At 46.9% G+C, this 20,989-nt stretch overlaps 1 protein-coding gene and 1 pseudogene across 1 annotated transcript in view; one reads left to right on the forward strand and one right to left on the reverse strand.

Moving 5' to 3' along the window:
- Positions 1 to 3,585, reverse strand: part of Usp4 (ubiquitin specific peptidase 4) — a 37,428-nt gene extending 33,843 nt beyond the window's left edge. The window contains exons 1-2 of the mRNA XM_042665932.1: positions 3,397 to 3,585; positions 568 to 695 (exon numbers count right to left, since the gene is read on the reverse strand). Coding sequence (XP_042521866.1) covers positions 568 to 695; positions 3,397 to 3,497 — 229 coding nt within the window. The 5' untranslated portion in view covers positions 3,498 to 3,585. The remainder of the gene's footprint in view (positions 1 to 567; positions 696 to 3,396) is intronic.
- A 13,246-nt stretch (positions 3,586 to 16,831) lies between these two features.
- Positions 16,832 to 17,995, forward strand: LOC122095593 (annotated as a pseudogene).
- The last annotated feature ends 2,994 nt before the right edge of the window (positions 17,996 to 20,989 follow it).

Genomic DNA, 20,989 nt, shown 5'->3' on the forward strand with positions numbered 1-20,989 from the left:
GGACCTAGGGAAGACTGATCAATTCCCACCAACAGTACTCACAGCTAAGCCAGTGACTGGCAACACCCCACTCTAAGTTTAAACAGTAGAAGTCACTGTTCTCTAGACCAGTGAAGCCTGGAAAGTATCCACAGTGGAACAAATCATCTCTAGCTCAAGGCAGATAATGATTTTAAAAACCTTTTTCAAAGCTAGTTAGGGGTGGGCTGGGAATGTGACTTGGTGGTAGAGTGCTTGCCTAGCATGCATGAAGCCCTGGGTTGGATTCCTCAGTACCACATAAGCAGAAAAAGCCTGAAGTGGCATTGTGGCTCAAGTGGTAGAGTGCAAGCTTTGAGCAAAAGCAGCTCAGGAATAGTGCCTGGACCCTGAGTTCAAGTCCCAGGACTGGCACCAAAATATATATATATGACCTGTGCTTGATCCCCACATTTTTAAATTTCCAGCTGGGTGCCAGTGGCTCAGACCTGTAATTCTAGCTACTCAGGAGGCTGATATCTGAGGATAGCAGTTCATCAGCCACTGCCCACATGAACATTCTGCTAGAGAAGCAACAGGATACTATACCTGAAAAGAGTCCGGAGTTGTCTATTGGCCCAGGAAACAAGTTATGTTCACCCACATTGTACATGTCCCAGCTATCGAAGCCCACATACTTCTTCCATTGCTTGAACCACCGGCTGTCAATAAGGTACCTAGAGAAACACAACAAGTTATTATAGCCAAAAAACTGAGGTTACTAGCTTCTGAAGCTACAACTTAATTTTCTCTTTATTCCAGTGCTGGGGATGGAATGAGGAGGCTCTTATGTAGTAAGTATTCTACCACTGAACTGTCTTCCCAGTCCCTTTATCATTATTTTTTTATGGTCCTCCCATGTGGAGAATATGTTAACCTCACTACAAAATATACACCCCAGGAAGTGGCGCTGTAGCTCAAGTGGTAGAGCGCTCGCCTTCAGCTGAAGAGCTGAGGGACAGCGCCCAGGTCCAGAGTTCAAGCCCCACAACTGACAAAAAAAAAAAAAAAAAATACACCCCAGAGTGGGACTAGGAGCCAATAGGAGGGATAGCCTTAGACCAGTCATTTTTAATGGAAAATGATTGCTAAAAGAATAAGACAACTCAGGCACCAGTAGCTCACACCTGTAAAACTCAGGAGGCTGAGATCTGAGGATTAAGGTTCAAACTAGCTCAGGCAGGAATGTCTCTGAGACTCTTATCTCCAATTAACAACCAAAAAGTAGAGTGGAGCTGTGGCTCAAGTAGTAGGGCAGTAGCCTGGAGCAAAAACAAAAAATCTCAGGGGCAGTGCCTAGGCCATGATCTGAAGCCTCAGGACTGGCACACCATGCACATGCACATACATACATATATGCACATATACACAATCACACACACAGAGAAATATGATTATAAAGTATCATATACTTCTTTACAAGTCAAAAAAACAGGATTGCATTAAGTCCTTCAAATTCAATAAAAACATCCCAAGAAATCAAGCAACTTCCCAGACACCTCAAGGATCCATAAAATACATGTCCATTCTTTGCTTTATTTATTTTTTTGGTCCAAGATAGGGTCTTGACACTTTCACTCCTTAGCTAGCACTGTATCAACTGAACCATGATTCCAACCCAAACATGTCAATTCTGTAAAACACTGTTCTTCCCACTAATCCCTTAGCAATAACCTTTTTTTTTGGGGGGGGGGGGGTTGGTTGTAAGGCTTGAACTCTAGGCCTGGATGCTGTCTCTCAGCTCTTCATCTCAAGGCGAGCACTCTACCACTTGAACCACAGCACCACTTCCAGATTTCTGGTGGTTTATTGGAGATAAAGAGTCTCACAGACTTTGCTGCCCGGGCTGTCTTTGAACCTCGATCCTCAGATCTGTCTCCTGAGTAGCTAGGATTACAGGCATAAGCCACCAGCACCTGGCTGACCAATAACCTTTATGTACTTTCACTGGGTGAGTTTATCTTAAACTCCTTTTGCTTCTGCAGGGCATTCTTTATGTATCACCCATTTGCAGAGTAACTTCAAAAGTACCTCTGGCCAAGTGCCAGTGGCTCACACCTGTAATCTGAGCTACTCAGGAGGCTGAGATCTGAGGATCACAGTTCAAAGCCAACCCGGGCAGCAAAGTCCATGAGACTCTTATCTCCAATAAAGGACCAGAAAACCAGAAGTGGTGCTGTGGTTCAAATGGTAGAGCACTTGCCTTGAGCCAAAGAGCTCAGGGACAGCGCCTAAGACTGACCAAAAAAAAAAAAAAGTATCTCTGTTTGCCTTGCTTTTCATCTTGACTAGACAAAGATGAACACCATAAAACTACACCTGAGGACTGAAAGTGTGGCTCAAGTGGTACAATGCCAGCCTTGAATGGAAAACGCAAGGAAGGAAGGAAGGAAGGAGGGAAGGAGGGAAGGAAGGAGGAAGGGAAGGAGGGAGAGAAGGAAGGAAGGAAAGAAAAGAAAGAAATCTCCTATCTCAACCTTGCTTTTCTACTTTAAATTTCTATACACCCCCCAGGATCCAGGCTACCCTATTATTTTCCCTAGATAACGACCAACATAATTATTTTAGTTTTTGTACCAAGCACGGGGCTTGAACTCATGGCCTGTCCGTGAGTTTTTGTACTCAAGGTGAGCACTCTACCACTTGAGCCACAGCTCCACTTCCAACTTTTTTTGATAGCTAATTGGGATTGAGTCTCGCAGACTTTTCCGGCTTCGAACCTGGTTCCTCAGATCTCAACTTTCTGAAAGAGCTAAGATTTACAAAGCGTGAGCCACCAGGCGACTGGCGGCACTATTTATTTTTGACACGTGATTCCAAAATAATCGGAGAGGGGGGGGGGGGGAGGTCCTGAGACCATCTGACAACTTACAAAGTATCAACTTGGGAGCTTCGCCTCCACTCCCGGGAGCCACAAGATTGCTACACTTCGAACTTGTCAGGAACCTAGGTCCGTATGAAGTTTGGACATCTTTATACCCAAGGTCACAGAAAGCCAAGTCCCGGGTGGTAACGGGGCTGTCGCCTCTACCCGGCAAACTCTCCCCTACTTTCCTAGGATCCTACATCACCTGTCCCGGCCTGGCCCAGGCCTCTGTGGGGGGCCCGAATGGGCTAGGACAGCGCCCCCACTTCCAGTCCCAGCCACACGGGCCCTGAGCTGGGGTGTGTTTTGGGGGGGGGGGGGTTCCCAAGTAAAGGACGGAGGTCTGGTCACTCTTTTAAGGGTCATCAAACAAGGCCCCCGACCCCGCCCCTTCCCAAGCAGGGAAATAAATAAATAAAAGGGGGGGGGGGGGACCTGGCCTAAGAGCCCAGAGAAGCGTCGGCCCCACGCTCTGCCGAGATGGAGGAAGGGGCAAACCAGGAAGTGCTCACCACTGCGCTCCCCGTTGGAGCGTGGTCCTCAACAAGGCTCCGAGCTCGGACTTCTGGGTCTCTACATCCGGTCGCTCACAGCAGCCTCGGCCTTCCGCCATCTCGTCCGTCGCCCCGGCCCAGCCGGCCCGGACATCCGCCTCGCGCACGGCGTGCTCGGAGGCCGCGCCCACGCACGCACGCACGCACGCGCACCCACACACATATATACACACACGCACGCGCACGCGCGCGCGCGCGCAGGCATACGTGCTCCTGCGCGCCTGGCCCTACCGCGCACGCGCGCGCACGCCCGCGCACGCACGCCGTCGCCGTCGCCGTCGCCGCCCTCTCGGGCGCCCTCAGCTTCTGTCTCTCCTCGGCCATCCGCTGTGGAGCGCCCACCGCCCCCCCCCACCTCCCGCAAAGACCGACGGAAGAGGGATGGACCGAGTGACGCGGTGTCCGTCCGACCCTGTCGCGGTGTCCGTCCGACCCTGCGTTCTCTAGAGGTCTGGCAACAATCCTCTCAAATCCCCTCAGACACGCCATCCTGACCCAGAGGGGTGTGTGTGTGTCTGTCTGTCTGTCTGTCTGTCTGTGCCGGTCCTGAGGCTTGAGCTCAAGGACTGGGCGCTGTCCCTGAGCATCTTTTTTGCTGTGCTCTACCCACAACGCCCCTTTGGGCTTTTTGGGGGGTTCCTTCTCACAGAAAGCCGGACACCGGTGGCTCACGCCTGTCATCCTAGCTACTCAGGAGGCTGAGATCTGAGGATCACGGTTCAAAGCCAGCCTGGGCGGGAAAGTCGGTGAGACTCTGATCTCCAATAAACCCCCCTCTCAGAAAACCGGAAGTGGCGCTGTGGCCCAAGTGGTAGAGCGCTGGCCTTGAGCTGAAGAGCTGAGGGACAGCGCCCAGGCCCAGAGTTCAGGCCCCACGACTGACTCCAAAAAATAAAAGCCTCACGGACTTCACTGCCCAGGTTGGCTTCGAACTGCAATCCTCAGAACTGAGCCTCCTGAGTAGCTAGGATGACAGGCGGGAGCCACCCATGTTCTGGGTTTTTGTTAGAAATGCACTAACTCACTGGGACCAGGACTGGACGTTGTGGTCAGTCTTGTCATGAACAGTTGTATCAAACAAACTGAACCACAGAATCATTTGCCCTAGGGCAGTTTTTTTTTTGGGGGGGGAGGAGAGTTCCAGAGGTATGTGCTCCATATTAGATACCCAGGCATCTTAATTTGTCCTCACCACAAGATTCCATTTTCTTTTTTTTCTTTCTTTCTTTTTTCTTTTTGTCAGTTGTGGGGCCTGAACTCTGGGCCTGGGCGCTGTCCCTCAGCTCTTCAGCTCAAGGTTAGCACTCTACCACTTGAGCCACAGTGCCACTTCCAGCTTTTTCAACTCATGTGGTGCTGAGGAATCGAACCCAGGGCCTCATGCATGCAAGGCAAACACTCTACCACTGAGCCACCTTCCCAGCCCCAAGATTCAATTTTCTAAACTTTTCCACTCTATGTTGGACACATTAAAAATATATAGCCCTCCTACTAAAAGGAAAAGTCAACCCAGATGAAGGGAGAAGTGGGCAGCTGGTATAGATGCGTCTATATTCACTTGTCTACCATTTCCTGCCCTCATAGAATACAGCAAATAAGCCAAGGACCAGTGGCTCATACCTGTCATCCTAGTTACTCAGGAGGCTGAGGTCTGCGGATTGCAGTTCAAAGCTAGCCTAGGCAGCAAAGTCTAGCCACTAAATAGATAGTAGTGCAGCTGTGGCTAAAGTGGTAGAGTGCCAGCTTTGAGCAAAAAAAAAAAAAAAACCTTCCAGGCCCTGAGTTCAAGCCCCAGTACCAGCACAAAATTTAAAAAGGGGGAGGGGGGCAAATAAGACCCATTTCCTGGGGTTAGAAGTATGGCTCAGGGATTGAGTGTTTTTTTTGGCATGTACAAGGACCTGGTTTAATCCCCAACATCCCTTACCTCCTCCCTCCCCCCCTCCAAAAAAAAAAGTCCAAGTTCCCCTTCTGTCTAACAATCTTAGGTCTTTTGCAAGTTCTCCAATTGCCAAGAAGTATGTGGCAAGAACTATAAAGGGTGTGAACCCAAAGCTGTAAGAATGCCAGTCAACCCCAAATGTAAGAGGCCACCTTTGATTCGAGTAACATTTGAATGTGGCTTTGAAAATGTTGGAAGCACCCAGATGCAGGTAACTCCTGCCTGTAATCCCACTTACTCAGGAGGCTGAGATCTGAGGATCTCAGGCAGCAAAGTCCACAAGATTCTTCTTGTCTGATTAACCAGCAAAAGCTGGGACTAGAGGTGTGGCTCAAGTGTTAAAGCACCAACCATGAATGAAACAGTTAAGGGATGTACACTGACCCTGAGTTCAAGTCCCAATACACACACACACGAGAGTCAGAAGCCTAGAGATGAGGGTACATGTTACAGGAGGAGAGACTGGAGGAAGCAGAATAAAAGAGACTTTATAAAGTAGGACAGGACAGAATCAAAGAGAGATTTGATCAGATGAGCCAGGAGCAGAGTACTAAAAGAACCTAAGAGGATCTAAAACCAGGAAAGAGGCCAGAAAGACTTAATGGCTTACCATTAATGGCAGGAAGACCTCAGAGGTTTTAGAGCAGAGTGGAGAGGGTACCTTAGGGTACTTAACTAAACCCACAGTTATATGGCTTGGGCAGAGATCCATTAGGAATTTCGTACTGTAGCTTTTTAGGGAGAAGGCGCTGGGGGGGAGATGAACTACTTTCAGTGTTTGAAATCCAGCCTAGAAAGCCTACAAAAATAGGAAGAAATATTGGCTTCTCAAAACAGAATTCTTGAAGTCAGGTTCAGAAAGCATATTCTACAGTCTTAATTCATGGAATGGAAGCCAATAACATGTGCCCAAACTTGTTCATCAGGTGCTGGTAGTGGAAGGGAAGCTGGCCAAGTAAAGGTAGGCTAGATCATTGGAGAAGATACACTACTATTATGTTGGCTTTAGGCTAATTGGTTTGTTTTTGTTTGTTTCGGTATTGAAGATTGAATCTAGGGCTTCAATCAAGCTAAGTGCTTTACCACTCAGACTAGTTTTGGATCATCAAAATTAATTTATTCTCCCTGGAATGGCTATTTGGCTTGCATGGATAACCAAAGCCTCTTGCTAGCCAGGTAGACTACAGGACAAAGTAAATGTGGAATTAAAGCTGTCTTGAACAGAGCACTAGTGGCTCTCAGGAAGCTGAGTTCTGAGGATCACAATTCAAAGCCTGAGACTCTTATCTACAGCTAATCACCAGGAAGCTAGAAGAGGCGCTATAGCTCCAGTAATAGAATGCTCCTGAATTCAGACCCCAGAACCAACAAAAAAATCCAAAAACCTGGGGCTGGGAAGGTGGCTCAGTGGTAGAGCGCTTGCCTTGCATGCATGAGGCCCTGGGTTCGATTCCTCAGCACCACATAAGCAAAAAGAAAAAAGCCGGAAGTGGTACTGTGGCTCAAGTGGTAAAGCGCTAGCCTTGAGCTGAAGAGCTGAGGGACAGCGCCCAGGCCCAGAGTTCAGGCCCCACGACCAGACACAAAAAAAAAAATCCAAAAACCTGCCTTGAGATCTGGGGGTGGCTGTGTGGTAGAGCTCAAATAGGTTTGAACTCTAGTATCTAAAAAATAAAAATAAAAACAATAGTTAAAATTATTTTGGGGCTGGGAAGGTGGCTCAGTGGTAGAGTGCTTGCCTCGCATGCATGAGGCCCTGGGTTCGATTCCTCAGCACCACATAAGTAGAAAAGGCCAGAAGTGGTGCTGTGGCTCAACTGGTAGAGCGCTAACCTTGAGCTGAAGAGCTAAGGGACAGTGCCCAGGCCCAGAGTTCAGGCCCCACAACCAACCAAAAAAAAATAAAAATAATAATAAAAAATTTTGAACCTGGAATAGTGTTACACATGTATAATTCCAGAACTCTGAAGATGGGCTGGAAAGGTGGCTCAGTGAGTAGAGCGCTTGCCTTGCATGCCTGAGGCCCTGGGTTCAATTCCCCAGCATCACATAAGCAAAAAAAAAAAAAAAAAGCCGTAAGTGGTGCTGTGGCTCAAGTGGTAGAGCGCTAGCCTTGAGCTAAAGAGCTGAGGGACAGCGCCCAGGCCCAGAGTTCAGGCCCACAACCGGACCCAAAAAAAAAAAAACTCTGAAGACTGAGGCAGGAGGATCCCGAGTTCAAGGCCGGTCTCGGCTGCATAGCAGGATTCTTGTCTCAAAAAATGGGGAAATATTAATTGCCTTGAGTGATTGATTACCTATGGTACTTAATCCCTTGCAGATCAGAGAAGGAGTTCAAAAGTGTAGCCCGAGGCATAGTGCTTGCCTGTCAGGACTCAATCCTGACATCACTTCTATCTATATTACTTGTCTTGTTTTGTTTAGGAGACTCATAATCCTCTAGCCTCAGTCTCCTCCATTGAGTACTGGGATTACCACAGTACTTGTGAACATTCTATGAAACTGTGTAAAATGTCATCAAGTTCCAAACACTACTTTTGCTCCCGTTATTTATGGGAAAAGGAAGTTGCTTACCAACAGACATTTGTTTAGAACCTACACTAGAGGCTGGCTACTTCCCTTTTCCTTTTTCTTTGGCGAGGGTGGGGGACAGTGGGTAGCAGTTTCTTTGATACCATTTATGGAAGTCTTAAGGAAGTATGACTAGTCTTCAGTAGCAATAGGGGACAAAAGTTAATTCTAAAAGTGAAAATTTTGGAAAGTATAAGGCAGAAGCCTTTCAGTTTCAGTTCCTAAAAAAAAAAAAAAAAAAAAAAAAGTTAATATCACAAAATACCAGTAGTTGCTAGGTGCCTGTCGCTCACACCTGTAGTCCTAGCTACTCAGGAGGCTGAGATATGAGGATCTCAGTTCAAAGCTAGGCTGGGAAGGAAAGTCCAGAAGACTCTTGTTTTGTTTTTTGTTTTGTTGGTCGTGGAGCCTAAACTCTGGGCCTGGGCACTATCCTTCAGCTCTTCAGCTCAAGGCGAGCTCTCTACCACTTGAGCCACAGTGCCCACTTCTGGCTTTTTCTGCTTTTGTGGTGCTAGGAATCGAACCCAGGGCTTCATGCATGCAAGAAGAACACTCTACCACTGAGCCACCTTCCCAGCCCCCCAGAAGACTCTTATTTCCAGTGACCCACCCAAAAACGGGAAGTGTTACTGTGGCTCAACATATTAGAGTATTAGCCTTGAGCAAAAGAGCTCAGGGAACCAGGCACCAATGGCTCACACTTATGATCCTAGCTGTTTAGGAGGCTGAGATCTAAGGATTGAGGTTCAAATCAAGCCATGGCAGGAAAGTTCCTGAGACCCTTATCTCCAATTAACCACCAGAAAACCAGAAGTGGTGCTGTGGTTTTAGTAGTAGAGCCCTCACCTTGAGCTGAAGAGGTCAGGGACTGCACCCAGGCCCAGAGTTCAAGCCCCACAACTGACATAAATAAATAAATAAATAAATGCAGGTAGTTAAAATGCAAGGATTAAAGTGAACTTCATCTTTAGAAGATCAACATTTCCAGAGTTAACCCATTTATACTTTGGTCATTTTTGCTCAGCAGCCAGTTTGGAAGCTATTTGCTCTCTCATTTGCCATACTCCAGCTACTGTTTCTATTCTTGAACAAATTCCTTTCTTAACATGTATAATGTTTCTTATAGGTCACATATTAACCTATATACTGAAGAAAACAAAATGAAAACATACTGACTTGCAGAATCTCTCCATCTCTTTGGAAGAGAAAGGTAAGTGGATTAATAAAGATATGAAATCCATATATGATTATTTGAAAATACAAGGGGGAACCCCTAAAGAGCTGCTAGTCCATGAAGAGAGTGGAAAGAGCTGGAAGAGCTTAAAAGTATCAGAAAGGTGTTCCAGGGTAGTGCCTGTCATCTGCGGAGACTTTTTTTGCTGCCCCTGAGCTTTTTTTATTTTATTTATTTTATTTTATTTTTTTGGGGGGTCCGGTCATGGGGCCTGAACTCTGGGCCTGGGTGCTGTCCCTCAGCTCTTCAGCTCAAGGCTAGCTCTCTACCACTTGAGCCACAGCACCACTTCTGGCTTTATTCTTTTTGCTTCTGTGGTGCTGAGGAATTGAACCCAGGGCCTCATGCATGCAAGGCAAGCGCTCTACAACTGAGCCACCTTCCCAGCCTCCCCCCCCCCCCCCCGCCACCCCTCCCCCCGAGCTTTTTTGCTCAAGGTTAGCACTCCAACACTTTAAGCTAGGGCACCACTTCTGTTTTTCTGGTGGCTGATTGGACATGAGAGTGTCAGGGAATTTTCTGCCTGGGTTGGCTTCCAGCCATGATCCCTCAGTTATCAGTCTGAGTAGCTAGGATTAGAGGTGTAAGCCACCAGAGCCCAGCCCCCTTCACTCCCCGACTTCTCTAAACCACATCTTCCTGCTGCACTACACAGCTGAGGGGCCCCCAAAACAGAACCATAGTCTGATATCTATAAAATCCCACTATGCAACCTTCTTTTGGTACTAGGGCTCAAACCCAAGACTTTACACATGCTAGGCTGGTGCTTTTCCTGAGGGTAAAAGCACCTACACCTCCAAGCCTAAAACACAACACACACAAAACTGTTTAAAAGGGGTGAATGAGGGAATTGGAGTAGTAGAGTACCAGCCTTGAGTGGAAAAAGCTAAGCATGAATGTGAGAGTCGGGGCTGGGAATGTGGCTTAGTGATAGAGCGCTTACCTAGCATGCATGAGGCCCTACGTTCAATTCCTAAACACCACATAAACAGAAAATAAGCTGGACGTGGTGCTATCGCTCAAGTGGTAGAGCACTAGCCTTGAGCTGAAGAGCTGAGGGACAGCACCCAGGCCCAGAGTTCAGGCCCCCATGACCAAAAAAAAGTGAGAGTTGAGGCTGGGAATATGGCTTAGTGGTAGAGTTCTTACCTAGCAGGCATGAAGCCCTGGGTTGGATTCCTCAATACCACATACACAGAAAAAGCTGGAAGTGGTGCTATGGCTCAAGTGATAGAGCACTATCCTTGAGCAAAGAAGCTCAGGGACAATACCCAGGCCCTGAGTTCAAGCCCAAGGACCAGAACCACAGAGAGAAAAAAAATGAGAAGTGATTATATACATTTATAGTCTCGGCTGCTCAGTGCTAGATGGGCTTGGGAAAAGGGGAGAATCACTTAAACCCTGGAGTTTGAAAACAAGCCTACATAACAATAAGACCCTACTTCAAACACTAGTTGGCTCATGCCCCTAGGGAGGCTACACAGTGAGTTCAAGGCAAGCTACTCAGGAGGCTGATCCCAGAAAATGGTGGTTGTGGTTTGAAGCCAGCCCATGCAGAATAATCCCCAGGGACTCATCTCCAATTAACTAACAAAGACCAGAAGAGGAGGTATGGTGCAAGTGAGAGGAGTACCAGCTTTGAGTGAAGAAACCAAGCAAGAGCATGAGACCCTGAGTTCAAGCCCCAGTACCACCAACAGTGGATATGGGTATTTGATTGTATGTTGTTCCTGCTATTATAGGAGTGACCTAGGGACTTGATAGGAAATAACAGGAGTGAGTGATTCAACTCTGGGACATCTGGTCCCAGGGCTGTGCTCTCTATTAAGTAACCTAGTGGAGAAGTATAGGCTTACACGAGTGTCCAGGGCCTCTAGCTGGGGAAGGAGTGAAGAGCCTGAGCCACCAGAATAGAAAAACAGAAGATTCCAGAGAAAGATCTGACCGATTGCCCACATAGTACTTACTAGTTTAATTAAGAATTCATGGCTGGGAATGTGGCTTAGTAGTAGAGTACTTGTCTAGCATGAATGAAGCCTTGGGTTCAATTCCTTAGTACCACATAAACAGAAAAGGCCAGAAGTGGTGCTGTGGCTCAAGTGGTAGATTGCTATCCTTCAGCAGAAGTTGCTCAAGGACAGTGCTCAGGTCCTGAGTGCAAGCCCCAGGACTGGCAAAAACAAAAAATAAGAATTCATAATGTAGCTAGGTACCAGAGGCTCATGCCTGTAATCTTAACATCTCATGAGGCTGAGATCTGAGGATCACAGTTTGAAGCCAGCCCAGGCTGGAAAGTCTGAGACTCTTACCTCTAATAAACTACTCAGAAAAAGATGAAGTGGAGCTATGGCTCAGTGGTAGAGTACTAGCCTTGAGCAAAAAGAAGCTCAAGGAGAGTGCCCAGGCCCTGAATTCAAGCCCCATGATAGGGGTCAGGGGAGCATAATGTCTGGGTATGAGGACTTTAAGCTTTGTTTATTTCAAAATCATAGTTTTTGTTTGTTTGTTTGTTTTTTGTCGGTCATGGGGCCTGAACTCAGGGCCTGGGCACTGTCCCTCAGCTCTTCAGCTCAAGTCTGGCACTCTACCACTTGAGCCACAGCACCACTTCCAGCTTTTTCTGCTTATGTGGTGCTGGGGCCTCATGTATGTAAGGCAAGCACTCTACCACTGAGCCACCTTCCTAGCCCCAGTTTTTCTTTTTTTCTTTGTTTAGTGCAACTGGGAATTGAACTCAAGGCCTTCCACTTGCTAAACAAGTATTCTACCACTTTAGGCAGGTCCCAACCCAGCCATGAATTTTTTTTCCTCTGGGCTTATAATTCTAGCTATATTCCTGTCTGGATTTGCTTCTCCCAAGTTATCCTTACTATATACACTTGACTAGCAATCACAAAGCACACATCATAACAGTCAATCTTTTTGTTGTTGTTGTTGGTTGCGGGGCTTGAACTCTGGGCCTGTGTGCTGTCTCTCAGCTCTTCAACTCAAGGCGAGTGCTCTACCTCTTGAGCCACAGTGCTACTTCCAGTTTTCTGATGGTTTATTAGAGATAAGAGTCTCACAGACTTTCCTGCCTGGGCTGGTTTTGAACTGTGATCCTCAGATCTCAGCCTCCTGAATAGCTAGGATTACAGGTGTGAGTCACCAGCACCCAGCTCAGCAGTCAACTTCTACCTGAACTGCTAGCCTGACTCCTTTAGGTATAATTCTAATAAATAATGCTTTACAGAACAACAAAAACAAAAAATTTAGACAAAAATCACATGGCACTATTCATAAAAAGTAGACACCTGCTAATTGGAGGTGATATCAAGAAGTAAACAGGTTTTGACACCTTGCCTCTTTGTTTATTTATCGATTGCCAGTCCTGGGGCTTGAACTCAAGGTCTGAGCCCAATCCCTGAGCTTCTTTTGCTCAGGGCTATCAATACCCACAGCACTTCCAGCCTTTTCTGTTTATGTGGTACTAAGGAATGGAACCCAGAGCTTCATGCATGCTAAGCAAACACTCTATCACTAAGCTACCTTCCCAGCTCCCATCGTGTTTTTTTGAGATGTGTGTGTGTGTGTGTGTGTGTGTGTGTGTGCATCAGCTTGGTCTGGAACTCACAACCTTCGTGCCTCAACTTCCTGAATGCTATGATTAGAGGTTTGCATACCAAACCTGCCTCAAGTTTGCTAAGCAGACATTCTACCACTTGACCTCTGTCCTGGCCCATTTTACTTTTCTGTTTATTTGTTTTTAGTACTGGAGTGTTGAACTTTGAGCCTTGTACTTGCTACCACTTGAGTCATGCCTCCAGCCCTGCCATGAGGCTGGCCTAGGACCAAAATCCTAAAGCCTCCTATGTAAGGCCTCCATAGAAGTATATCATAACAAATCTGACTTTTTTGCCTGTGCCTCTTTACCCCACTCAGGGGGTTACAAAAAGGTAAAAGGATTTAGATGTACGCTTAAAAAAAAAAAAAAAGAAGAAGAAGAAGAAAAAGCCGGGCGCTGGTGACTCAGGAGGCTGAGATCTGAGGATCATGGTTCAAAGCTAGCCCAGCTCAAATGACAAAACTCTAGCCTTGAGCTGAAGAGCTGAGGGATAGTGCCCAGGCCCAGAGTTCAAGCCCCACAACCAACCAAAAAAAAAAAAAGAGGGGTGGGAATGTGGCTTAGTGGTAAAGTGCTTGCCTAGCATGCATGAAGCCTGGGTTCGATTCCTCAGTACCACATAAACAGAAAAGCCTAAAAGTGGCATTGTGGCTCAAGTGCTAGCCTTGAGCAGAAGCAGCTCAGGGACAATGCCCAGGCTCTGAGTTCAAGCCCCAGGACTGCCCCCCCCCCAAAAAAAAAAAAAAAAAAAAGGAAAGAAAGTACACTTAAAATTTAGCCTGGCAAGCCCGGCGCCAGTGGCTCATACCTGTAATCCTAGCTACTCAGGAGGCTGAGATCTGAGGATTGCAGTTCAAAGCCAGCTGGGGCAAGAAAGTCCATGAGATTTTGTTTTGTTTTGCCAGTTCTGGGGCTTGCACTCAGGATCTGGATGCTGTCACTGGGCTTTTTTTTTTTTTTTTGGGGGGGGGGGTCCGGTCATGGGGCCTGAACTCTGGGCCTGCGCACTGTCCCACAGCTCTTCAGCTCAAGGCTAGGGCTCTACCACTTGAGCCACAGCACCACTTCTGGCTTTTTTCTTTTTGCTTATGTGCTGAGGAATCAAACCCAGGGCCTCATGCATACAAGGCAAGCGCTCTACCACTAAGCCACCTCCCCAGCCCACCATGAGACTCTTATCTCCAAGTAACCATCAGAAAACTGTTAGTGGGGCCGGGCGCTGGTGGCTCACGCCTGTAATCCTAGCTACTCAGGAGGCTGAGATCTGAGGATCGCGGTTCAAAGCCAGCCCGGGCAGGAAAGACCGTGAGACTCCTATCTCCAATAAACCACCAGAAAACCGGAAGTGGCGCTGTAGCTCAAGTGGTAGAGCGCTCGCCTTGAGCTGAAGAGCTGAGGGACAGCGCCCAGGCCCAGAGTTCAAGCCCCACGACCGACAAAAAAAAAAAAAAAGAAAACTGTTAGTGGGGCTGTGGTAGAGAGCTAACTAGCCTTGAACAAAAAACTCTAGGATAGAACCCAGGTGCTCAGTTCAAGCCCCAGGATCGACCAGATTAGACAAAAAAACAAACTGGGGCTGGGAAGGTGGCTCAGTGGTAGAGCGCTTGCCTTGCATGCATGAGGCCCTGGGTTTGATTCCTCAGCACATAAGCTAAAAGAAAAAAGCCAGAAGTGGCGCTGTGGCTCAAGTAGTAGAGCGCTAGCTAGCCTTGAGCTGAAGAGCTGAAGGACAGCGCCCAGGCCCAGAGTTCAGACCCCATGACCGGACCCAAAATAAGCAAACAAACAAACAACTTTTTTTGGTCTGGGGTAGTAGCATAGTCCTATAATCCCAGCACTCAGGAAACTGGCAGGAGGACAGAAAATTTTTTTTTTTTTTTTTTTGGGTCCGGTCGTAGGGCCTGAACTCTGGGCCTGGGCACTGTCCCTCAGCTCTTCAGCTCAAGGCTAGCACTCTACCACTTGAGCCACAGCACCACTTCCGGCTTTTTTTTCTTTTTGCTTATGTGGTGCTGAGGAATCGAACCCAGGGCCTCATGCATGCAAGGCAAGCGCTCTACCACTGAGCCACCTTCCCAGCCCCGAGGACAGAAAATTTGAGGCCATTCTGGACCACGTATCTTTTAAGGCCCTGTTTAAAAACAAGTAAAAGTAAACATCTCAGTGATTTCTATTCCTTTGCTGTGTTGGAGATCTAACCCAGAGCCCTGCACATTCTAGATAAGCTTTCTACTACTAGCTATATCCCCTTTCTCCTCAGTGATTTCTAACCTCTGTTATACAAGGATTAGATATCAGAGAATGTGATAGGCAAAACAGATCAAGTCTCACAGAGAGTAAGATGGATTACTTTTCTTGTGCTGAGACGTTCTACAGCTGAATAGATTTTATTTTACTACTGCTTGTGGCCACCTTGTTTGAACAGGAAGGGTATGGCACCCTGTGCCAAGATTTAACAAGTGTCTACCATCATATCTATAACCATGAATAAGTTATTTAGATGTTGATCCAGATGTGGTGGGACACTTGTAATCTCAGCAGTTGAAAAGCAAAAAAAGCATTTCAAGTTGGAGTCTAACCTGATAGCTGTATGTGTGTATTGATCGATTGATAGATAGATAGATGTGTGCTGTGACACCAGGTCTTTTTTTTTTTTTTTTTTTTTGTCGTTGGCTTGTATTTTATTTTTTGTGGCAGTCCTGGCGCTTGAACTCGGGCCTGATCACTGTCCCGAAACTTTTCCTGTTTTTTATTTTTCCTTCAAGGCTGCTGCTCTTCCACGTGAACTACAGCTCCACTTCTAACATTTTAGTGATTAATTGGAGGTAAGAGCCTCATGGACTTTCCTGTCTGAGCAGCTTTGAACCATGATTCTGAAGTCTTAACCTCCTGAGTAGCTAGCATGAGCCACAGGTACCCCAATATCTGGAGTTTATCTTTTTTTTTTTTTTGTCTGTCATGGGCCTTGAACTCTGGGCCTGGGCGCTGCTCTTCAGCTCAAGACTAGCACCCTACCACTTAAGCCACAGCGCCACTTCCAGTTTTCTGATGGTTCATTGAAGATAAGATTCTCACAGACTTTTCTGCCCTGGCTGGCTTAGAACCCTTATCCTCAGATCTCAGCCTCCTGAGTAGCTAGGATTACAGGCGTGAGCTACCAGCACCCAGCTTTCTTGAGTATATCTTTAAGCCAACACATTTTACTGAGTTTTATCCAAAAGTTCAATTTTATATGAACTGGAAGCCTGGCTCAAGAGGTAGAGTACTTGCCTAGCAAGTATAAAGCCCTGAGTTCAAACTCCAGTATGGCCCACCTCAAAATTAAACTAAGCAAGGCGCTGGTGGCTCATACCTGTAATTAGTTACTCAGGAGGCTGAGATCTGAGGATAGCAGTTCAAAGGCAGCCCAGGCAGGAAAGAAGTCCATGAAACTCCAGTTAACAGGTGGTAGAATGTTAGCCTTGAGCAAAAGAGTTCAGAGACAGTGCTGAGACCCTGAGTTCAAGCCCCACAATAGCAACAAATTAAACTAGTTATCATAGCACAAGTCTGTAATCCTAGCATTGTGTGTGTGTGTGTGTGTGTGTGTGTGTGTGTGTGTGTGTGTGTGTGATAAGGAGCTACTTGTTTGTGATAGGGGCAGAGGAAGTAAGATCCAAAATTCAAGGCCATGGACTGGGAATGTGGTGTAGTGATAGAGTACTTGCCTAGCATGCATGAAGCAGGTTTGATTCCTCAGTACCACATACACAGAAAAAGCTGCTAGTGGCGCTGTGGCTCAAGTGGTAGAGTGCTAGCCTGGAGCAAAGAAGCTCAGGGACAGTGTCCAGGCCCTGAATAGCCAAAAAAAAAAAAGGATCAGGTTCGTGTGCGCCGTGGTGCTGGGGGTTCAAGGACCAAGCAGAGCTGGTTGAGCCTTCAAAGTCCTAAAAGGCCTGGCCATGGGTTTGGGGTTTATTGATTGAATTTAACTGGCGTGGGAGCCTCTGCAGAGAGAGAGAGAAAGAGAGAGAGAGTGAGCAACGAGCAAGCGTGGAAGATGGAGATGGACAAGCAGATTCATTTAGAGCTTGTCTTGGACAGCTGCTGGGTGAACGAAGGCAAAACCGAGGGCCTCATAGACCAGTTCAAAGAACTAGGATTCTTGAGTGCTATCAACGTAGGCCTCACCTCCGTTGCAAACTTACCAAGGTTAAACAAACTTAAGCTTGAGCTAAGCAATAACAGAATCACAGGGGGCCTGGAAGTATTGGCAGAAAAGTGTCCAAACCTTACGCATCTAAATTTTTTTTTTTTTTGGTCCGATCGTGGGGCCTGAACTCTGGGCCTAGGCGCTGTCCCTCAGCTCTTCAGCTCAAGGCTAGCGCTCTACCACTTGAGCTACAGTGCCACTTCCGGCTTTTTGCTTTTTGCTTATGTGGTGCTGAGGAATCGAACCCAGGGCCTCAGGCATGCAAGGCAAGTGCTCTACCACTGAGCCACCTTCCCAGCCCCTTACGCATCTAAATTTATTTATTTATTTTTTTTTTTTTTTGGGTCCGGTTGTGGGGCCTGAACTCTGGGCCTGGGCGCTGTCCCTCAGCTCTTCAGCTCAAGGCTAGCGCTCTACCACCTGAGCCACAGCGCCACTTCTGGCTTTTTTCTTTTTGCTTATGTGGTGCTGAGGAATCGAACCCAGGGCCTCATGCATGCAAGGTAAGCGCTCTACCATTGAGCCACCTTCCCAGCCCACGCATCTAAATTTAAGTGGCAGAAAAATTAAAGACCTCCGCACGATGGAGCCACTGAAGAAGTTAGGGAACCCTAAAAGCTTAGACCTTTTCAACTTCGAGGTGACCAACCTGAAGGACTACAGAGAAAGCATGTTTGAGCTCCTCCCGCCCTCAGGTACCTGGACGGCTACGCTGGGGATAACAAGGAGGCCCCCGACTCCTAGGGCTACTTGGAGGACCTGGGCGATGAGGAGGAGGATGAGGATGAGGAGGAATACAAGGAAAACACTCAGGTGGTAGAAGATGAGGAGGATGAGGACAAGGAGGAGGAAGAGGAAGAGGAGGACGTGAGTGGAGAGAAGGAGGAGGATGAAGAAGGCTATAATGATGGGAAGGTCGATGATGAGAAAGACGAGGAAGATCTCGGTGAAGAAGAAAAGGGTGAGAAGCAGAAACAAGAGCCTGAGGAAGAGGGCGAGGAAGTCACCTAAGTGGAATAACCTATTTTGAAAAATTCCTCTTGTGCCGGGCGCTGGTGGCTCACGCCTGTCATCCTAGCTACTCAGGAGGCTGAGATCTGAGGATCACGGTTCAAAGCTAGCCGGGGCAGGAAAGTCTATGAGACTTTTATCTCCAATGAATCACTAGAAAACCAGAAGTGGCACTGTGGCTCAAGTGCTAGAACACTAGCTTTGAGCTGAAGAGCTGAGGGACAGCGCCCAGGCTCAGAGTTCAAGCCCCACTACCGACAAAAACATCAAAAAAAGACCCCACTAGCCTTGAGCAAAAAAAAAAGCTCAGAGACAATGTCCATGCCCTGAATTCAAGCCCCAGGACCTTAAACCCCAGCACTGGCACAGAAAAGAGATTTATGGGGTTGGAGGCAAGGCTCAGATGAGAGAGCATCAGCCAATGAGCAAAAGCATCAGACACCAAGTTCTGATGAAGGACAAAAAAAAAAAAATTATTAGTCAGGTCAGAAATGCTCCTCTGAAAATAAGTTGGCTTTAAATGTTGTTTGTAGAGCTACATTGAGACAGAAGGTAGAAGTCATTTTGATGAAAAACTTAATTAGGTAATAAGTGCCTGACCCAATTTGATTAGATTTAATGTTATAAAAAACAAATGCTATGTTCAGTCCAATCCCCAGTAAAACACACACACACACACACACCATTTCTTTTAGAACTTCTACAAAGAAAGTTTCTGAACCTAATTGAGTAACAGGAGGGCCCCATCCCTTTCCCAGAATGTCTATGGCCTAAATACTACTAAGTTCCCAGCTCAGCAGTCATTTTACCAGCAGTCTAGCTCTTGGGCAGGCTGAATGTGATTCCTAGTCTTTTTTTTTTTTCATTAGAACTGCTGATTCATGGGGTGGAGTAGGTGCAGGTCAAAGCAGAAGCCCTTGGTTGAATGGTAAAACAGATTTTGTGTGTGTGTGTGTGTGTGTGTGTGTGTGTGTGTGTGTGTGTGTGTGTGTGTGTGTGTGTGTGTGTGTGTGTGTGTGTGTGTGTGTGTGTGTGTGTGTGTGTGTGTGTGTGTGTGTGTGTATCCAGCTTCTCGGGAAATTATTGATGTCCTAACTGGCTTTGTGCTGGGTGTTCCTGAAAAAGAGGGGCTGGAAAAGACCTTCAATTGAGGGAGGAAGCAGCTTGAAGTCTAAGAAGGAATGTTTCCTCATCCACGGTCAACCACATTGGGAACACAGGAAGTTCTCATCCCTGGCAGCTGAAGGCGTAAATGGAAGGAAAAGAAAAAAAGGTCAAGGGTGTGGTGCAATCCCAGCATTTAGGAGAACAGAAGGAAGATGGAAAATTTGAGGCCAGCCTGAGAGCCCAAGCTGTATAATGAGATTGTGTATCAACAACAACCACCACCAGCCAAGCGGGTACCAGTGGCTCACACCGTAATTCTAGTTACTTCAGAGGCCGAGATCTGAGGATCTCAAGAATCTCAGTTCAAAGTCAGCCCAGGCAGGAAGCCTATGAGACTCTTATCTCCACTTACCAAAAAAGCCAGAAGTGGTAGAGTGTTGCCTTGAGTACAAAAGCTCAGAAACAGTGCCCAGACCCTGACTTCAAGCCCTAGGACTAGTATCAAAGGAAAAAAAGAAAAAAAGCCAAGCCCGGAGCTAGCAGCTCATGTCTATAATACTAGCTACTCAGGAGGCTGAGACCTGGAGGTTTGTTGGAAGAGACCCCTGTTAGAAAAATTCTTTGAGACTTTTATCTCGAGTTAACTAGCAACATGTTAGACTGGAGGTATAGCTCAAGTTGTAGAGTGCCAGCAGTGATTGAACAGAGAAAAAAAACATGAGAGTTCAAGGCCCCGAATTCAAACCTTGGTACTTGTACTCCCTGCCCCCTCTTCCCCCCTCCCCCCAAAAAAAGGCCTGGGACCAGAGGAGAAAGGGTGAGTCACTACATAGCCTGTAGGAAGAGGTTTGAGTCAGTTTGGAAAGTCCTGGGTCTGTAGCTTAATCACAGAATAGCTCAGGATGTACTGACACTGTACAGAACAGGAGAGTTGCTAGACTTCTCACAGTCTAGCTGGAATACCATTGAGGACCCTAGGTCTCCAGACCTTCCAATTCAGTAGCTATGGAATATAAATTCTTACATGCACCAGGTGATTTCTAGCCACTGTAATTTAGTTCTTAGGATAGGACCTTCTACCTCCCAGAAATGTAGCTACCTGGCTATCCCCTCTCTCTCTTTTTTTTTTTTTTTGGGTTGATGGTGGTAGGGCTTGAACTCAGGGCTTTGGCGCTATCCCTGAGCTCTTTTGCTCAAGGCTAGCACTCTACCACTTTGAGCCACAGCTCCACTTCTATTTTCTGGTGGTTAATTAGAGATAAAGAGGCTCCTGGACTTTCTCCTGCTGGCTTTGAGTCCTGATTCTCAGATGTCAGCCTTCTAAATAAGATTACAGGTATGAGCCATCCGTACCCGCCCAGCTTTTGCCTGGCTATCTTCTGCTTGCTTGCTGAGATAAGCACTTATCCCCGCTGATTTTTCTTTTCTTTTTTCTTTTATTGGTGCTAGAGATAAAAGCCAAGTCTACTACTCTCTATTACTACTACTGCTGCTGCTGCTACTGCTCTAGTCAGTTATATCCCTGGCTCCTAACTAGACATTCTTTATGAAACAGCCTTTTCCTTGGTGCTTTGTCCTTATCCTTCTCCAGATGCCTTTTTCTGCCACCTGACCCAGGTTTGTGAATCTGTAAGGCCTTAGGCCAATCTCCTTAGGTAATCTGATCTTTTCTAAAGGCTGCTGTCCTGTTGGCCAAACTAACTTCAACCCATAATTTTGCTCCTGAACTTTTTTGGGTTGTGGGGGTAGTTGGTCCTGGAGCTTGAACTGGTATTCTAGGAGCTGTACCTGAGCTTTTTTCCTCAAGACTAGCCCTCTAACATGAGCCATAGCCTCACTTCCAGCCTTTTTTTTTTTTTTTTTTGTCAGTCCTGGGTCTTGAATTCA

This window comes from Dipodomys spectabilis, unplaced genomic scaffold (assembly GCF_019054845.1).
Source record: "Dipodomys spectabilis isolate Male_0828 unplaced genomic scaffold, ASM1905484v1 ptg000360l, whole genome shotgun sequence".
Taxonomy (NCBI): Eukaryota; Metazoa; Chordata; class Mammalia; order Rodentia; family Heteromyidae; genus Dipodomys; species Dipodomys spectabilis.